The sequence below is a fragment of the Sinocyclocheilus grahami genome, unplaced genomic scaffold (assembly GCF_001515645.1).
Source record: "Sinocyclocheilus grahami isolate Dianchi unplaced genomic scaffold, SAMN03320097.WGS_v1.1 scaffold124.1, whole genome shotgun sequence".
Classification (NCBI taxonomy): domain Eukaryota; kingdom Metazoa; phylum Chordata; class Actinopteri; order Cypriniformes; family Cyprinidae; genus Sinocyclocheilus; species Sinocyclocheilus grahami.
The window spans coordinates 209881-215761 of NW_015505303.1; the positions used below are offsets into that span (position 1 = coordinate 209881).

The 5881-nt window shown below is 34.4% G+C and overlaps 1 protein-coding gene across 1 annotated transcript in view; it reads left to right on the forward strand.

Annotated features, from left to right (window-relative positions):
- The window catches only part of LOC107590032 (zinc finger matrin-type protein 2-like), a 6392-nt gene extending 2243 nt beyond the window's left edge, over nucleotides 1–4149 (forward strand). Inside the window, exons 4-6 of the mRNA XM_016278633.1 lie at nucleotides 1715–1788; nucleotides 2502–2647; nucleotides 3422–4149. Coding sequence (XP_016134119.1) covers nucleotides 1715–1788; nucleotides 2502–2647; nucleotides 3422–3565 — 364 coding nt within the window. The 3' untranslated portion in view covers nucleotides 3566–4149. The remainder of the gene's footprint in view (nucleotides 1–1714; nucleotides 1789–2501; nucleotides 2648–3421) is intronic.
- The last annotated feature ends 1732 nt before the right edge of the window (nucleotides 4150–5881 follow it).

The window sequence follows — 5881 nt, forward strand, 5'->3', positions numbered from 1 at the left end:
TATATATATATATATATATATATATATATATATATATATATATATATATATATATATATATAAATAAATAAAAGAATGCATTTATTAAATTGTTAGATTGTCACATATAAGGTCAAATAAAATTAGCTGAGCTGACAATAGTTCAGCCAAGTAAATTTCTAGCAGTATTTCTTATGTTATCCATCTTTTTTGTTCTCTAGGCCAGCCTGTGCCCCCCGTCAAGCGGGAGCTTCTCCGCCACAGAGATTATAAAGTGGATCTGGAGTCAAAACTGGGGAAGACAATCGTCATCACAAAGACCACACCACAGGTTGAGATGGGAGGGTGGGTATCTGCTGTACAATGACTGTACTATGACTACATCAGCATGAGTTTATGAGCAAGTGAGTGGGCTGTGCGATTAATCAAAATCGTAATCATATCACGATGTGAACATGCATGAATTCTAAACTGCAGAAAGCACTATTTATGCAAAGATATGGTGCCTGCAAATATTGTTCAGCTAATTGTCAACATCTGTTTTGATAAAGCTTTCCAGGGGCCTGTACCATTATGGTAGTTGAACAAATACAGAGATACAGGATTAGTTTCGAGTTGACAAAACCAAACCACTCCAATCCGGCTTTGTAGGTACCATGATGCTGATCATCAACTTTCTTTGTCAACTCAGGCTTTGATCCTGAGTTTGTGGAGCATGTGTACATGAATGTGTGACATCACTGGCGAACAGCCAATCATGAGCCTTGGTTAAAGGTTAAGGTTTTGCTAAAGGTTAAGAGATTGAAGAATATGATGAATTTAAACGCATTTACAATTTTAAAAAAGTACTTTTTAATGAAAGTGGACAAATAAAATAAAGGATCTTGCTCTATCAGTGCAGTCACAAGTGAAACTTGTTAAGTTAGTTTATATAGTTGAAAATATACAGCAATATAGACTCGAACAAGGTCACGTAGTCATTTTTTAAAAGCGTTATCTATTGATTCTACAGCTTATTTATACATACAATCTGTATATATTAACAATCATTTAAAATAAATGATTTATAATAACTGTTAAACTAAAAGTGACTGTGTAATGGATTAATAATAATATAATTATATAAATCATATAAAATAACTAAGTAAATATCATTAAACCCAGACCATTTTTACTAGTAATACTAGTACTAGTGACCTTTAATTTGGAGCAAGAGAAACTGGGGGAGTCACTTTTTTGCGTTAAACAATTTGTCACTTTGCTCACATCTGATTGGTCCTTTTTCAGTTTGAGATCTCTTACCCAGAACATAACCTCCACCGGAGCAGGTTAGCTGTGGAGTGTAAGTTACCATGGCAATGAAGGCCGTTAAAAGCCAAGCCACTTTCATGGTACCTAAAACCAAGGATTGGTGCAAACTAAACTGAAACTTACCTGGCTAGCTAGTTAATCCGGCTTCATGGAACAGGCCCCTAGTTTCCTTTTGAAAAATGTTTCAAAATAAAATTCATAAAACCAAAATGCATTTATGAATGTAAAGTGTCAGGAAATATTATGTCAAAATGGTGATTAAAAGTCTAAATGAAATCGCAATATTGATTAAAATAATAGTGATTAGTGTTTTGTTTTGTTGAAACATAATGTATGTTGTAATGTATGAGTCTTTTTTGGCTGACAATATTTCAGGGTGTTGTGCTATTTCTGTTGATATAATTATGTATTTCCTTCCTCCCAGGTACTACTGCAATGTCTGTGATTGTGTAGTAAAAGATTCCATAAATTTCTTGGATCATATCAATGGTAAAAAACGTAAGTATTGCAGTGTTTGTGCTTTTCTTGTATTTTTATGCAAAATATTAATATTACATAATATTATATATACATATAACACATGTAGCATATATTCATATTTTCACACACTATGTGTACAAATCCTTATATGTGATATTTAAATGAATGTTTATATTATCTGTATATAACAGCTCTTTGTATATTTGTGACCCTGGAGCACAAAACCAGTCTTAAGTCGCTGGGGTATATTTGTAGCAATAGCCAACAATACATAGTATGGGTGAAAATTATAGATTTTTCTTTTATGCCAAAAATTATTAGGATATTAAGTAAAGATCTATTGTAAATTTCCTACCATAAATATATTAAAACTTCGTTTTTGTTTAGTAATGCATTGCTAAGAACTTAATTTGGACAACTTTAAAGGCTTTTGTTTGCACCCTCAGATTCCAGATTTTCAAATAGTTGTGTATATGCTTATTTATTCAGCTTTCAGATGATGTATAAATCTCAATTTTAAAAAAAATGACCCTTATGACTAGTTTTGTGGTCCAGGGTCACAACATATTTTTCTATTTTGTTTAGTACTCATTTTTTATTCCGCACTTATTCAGTTACTTTTAGAATTCAGTGTCTAGTTGTTCTACTTCTGTAGAAAATTCAAATATTTTGTATGCACACTTGGCCAGTAGCATTTTCTAACTCGATACATTTATTTTGCCATGACACAGATCAGAGAAACCTGGGAATGTCCATGCGAGTTGAACGCTCTTCATTGGACCAAGTTAAAAAACGGTTTGACGTGAACAAGAAAAAGCTGGAGGAAAAGCAGAAGGATTACGATTTTGAGGAACGAATGAAGGAGTTGCGAGAGGAGGTCAGTGTTGAAATTGAGGTTCATTTACGGACAGGTGACATGCAGATAAATGTCTTGAAGACCTTTCTGTAACGTGGTACTTAACTTGTCTGAAGAAAAAATCTAAATCTTAAAGTGATAATTAACCGACAAAATGAAGATTTGCTGTTAATTTACTCACCATCAGGTTATCCGAGATGTAGGTGACAAGCAGTGTGGAGTGATGTGAATGAATCATTCTTTTGAACTGACAAACCAGTTCACTAAATTGGCCTGAACTGACTGAACTGTCACTGCTTAACTGTGTAAACAAACTGGTGAATCTGTCATTTGGACCAGTTCTTTGAAATGAAATGTCCGAAAGAACCAGTTTGTGGAAAAGAATCGGACTTCCCCATTTGCCTGAGGTTATGGATTAAAGTTAATACATTCAGTTTCTTGCACAGACCAGTTACTTTGCTTCAATGTATCAAAATATTTAATATGTCAAAATATAACCAAGAGCTGTCAGTATTAATTTTGTATTGCCGGTAGCCTCTAACTTGCATTTATGAATCACCAAGTACCATGGTTTCAGCTCAAAAATGTTTTTACTATTCTACAAAAAAAAAAAGTCACCTAGATTTTGCATGTCCTGAGGGTGTGTAAATTAATACATACTATCATACAGCATACTATCATTTTTGGGTAAACTGTCCCTTTAAGAATTGATTTTTTCTGGCAACAGCATATCAGTACTCTAAGTTCATAACCTATCCTATATATATATATTTTTTTCCCCATGCTGTTGTTAAGGAGGAGAAAGCAAAAGCCTACAGAAAAGAAAAGCAAAAGGAAAAGAAAAGAAAGGCAGAAGAAGATCTCAACTTTGAAGATGATGATGAAATGGCTGCTGTGATGGGATTCTCAGGTTTTGGATCCTGCAAAAAAGGCCACTGATCACTCATTTAGTCATTTTTAAACGTTTGCTCACCAAGGCCTTCTCTGAATGGGTATCCCTGAACTGTATGAACATTTGCAAGAACTTCATTATTGTTTCACAGGACCATACAGCTTTTTCTCCCATATTCTGTTAAATCCTTCTGATTCAACACATGTGGTGGGTAACCTGATTTTGACCCTTGATCATAGAACATCAGCATAACTTTGTCAATCTAAATCGAACCCCTTGTTATAATTTATATGTTTTTGTTATAAGGTCGTTGTGTAAATAGGGCTGCATATGCATAAATGTTTTATGAGTTGTGTCTGAAGTTACCCTCTTACACCTTCCACACAATGAAACAGAAAAGGTTCAAATGAAAATAATATGACCTCCTTTGAAGATAAAACTTGATGCTTCTATTCCCCAACGTCCCTGTAGATGCGGGGCAGACAAGGGAATGATAAACCTGTTAATTGTGTAATTATAGAGTTTTTTTTTTTTATTATAAAGAGACTGATAGATTGTAATGTAATGTAAAAACATTATCTAACATCCTTTCAGAGTTTTCTACTGTATTAAAGACTACAGCCATAATACAGTGAGTGTGTGCATATATGTAGTTTATTTTATTAGTTAAATCAGTTACAGAATTATTATTTACTCTACATAAGAACATATAGTGCATATAATAAAAATGAATTCAACATTTTAAAACTTAATTAAATAAATAAGCGTTTCCTACTTTACCCAAACTAAGGAAAAGGTAAAGGAAAAGTTTGAGCTGCTATTGATTTATATAGTACCTTACCACCAGGTGGTGCTATTGGCTCCCATAAATTTACTGGCAAATGAAAATTTACATCTGTCACAATAATCAATAAAGCGGAATAAATTATTATTATACAAAATATTCCAACAAAAGACTAGCCAAAAAAGTGACTTCGTAAAGAGAAGCGGCTCAGCTGTTCACACAGCACAGACACATGGTGACACGTGCCAGACGGTTCTGTTCTTTCATTAGCCTACAAATGCCATTGCCATTGTGCACAGATAAAGAGGAAATATAATGTGTCTATTGCAGCAAAAATGAGGAAAAACTGAGCAGCAATGAGCCATTGAGACTGTAGAATGAGTTCTAAACAATTAAATTCAAGTTTATTTGTATAGCGCTTTTCACAATACAAATTATTGCAAAGCAGCTTTACAGAACATTATGTTTCTACAATATATTAGAAGTAGCCTAGCTTGTCAGTGATGACTGTCAAATTGATGTACATATGGCAGAAATTGGCATCATCTCTTCTCAGGTGTTCGGTCATCTCAGGTCTTTGTAAGGGCTGGATCCAGCTTGTGTAATTCCTATACGCAGAAACAAATTGACAGAGCTGCTGTTCCAACCAAGCAAAAATTATTTGTTCAACCCAAGCTAAGGAATAATAATGTGCATTTGATCAGATATAACTGCAGTACAAGATTATGAGATCCATTATTTGAATGCTTGACCAAAGACGTGTGTCTTTAATCTAGATTTAAAGGTATCATATGATGCGATTTCAAGTTTGCCTTTCTCTTTGGAGTGTTACAAGCTGTTCGTGAATAGATAAGATCCCTAAAGTTGCAAAGACTAAAGTCTCAAACCCAAAGAGATATTTTTTATAAAAGTTAAGACTCGTCCACGCCCTCCTAAAACGCCTCGTTCAAACACGCCCCCACATGTCTACGTCACTGTGTGGGAAGATTTGCATAACGCCGCCCAAATGTTCACGCAAAGAAAGAAAGCGTATCTTTATTGTTGCTGCCACCGTCGCCGCCATGTTGTGAAGACGCTGTGTGTTTCGTTGCAAAAGCGAAAACACTTTGTTTGGCCTTCCAAAAGAGGACACGACTAGAAATCAGTGGTTAAGTTGTATTTACAACACTGTTCCAGAGCAGTTCAACCCAAATATTCAGATGTTTGCATCGCATTTTATGGAGGACTGTTTCCTGATCCTGGAGACTACAATGCCGGCTGTTCTGACTCACAGACTTGTAGCGACTCAGCTCATGGGAAATATGAATAATTAACCATAACTAGTTATAATTAATTATGAATATTTTAGATCCGCTGTAGATATTTAGCTGACCTCTCAGGGTCAACTGTCTTGTCAATTCTAAGAACGTTAATTTCCTGGTTAAGGGAAATAACTTCCTTACTGTACAATTCTACAAAAGCTTGTAGCATAAATCTGCATGATTAAGTGACTCCAGTTATGAGCAAACAATGAACCACGTCAAGTGTGATACAAGTAAGGTTTTATTAACTACATAAACACTTAAACTAGTCTAACAGA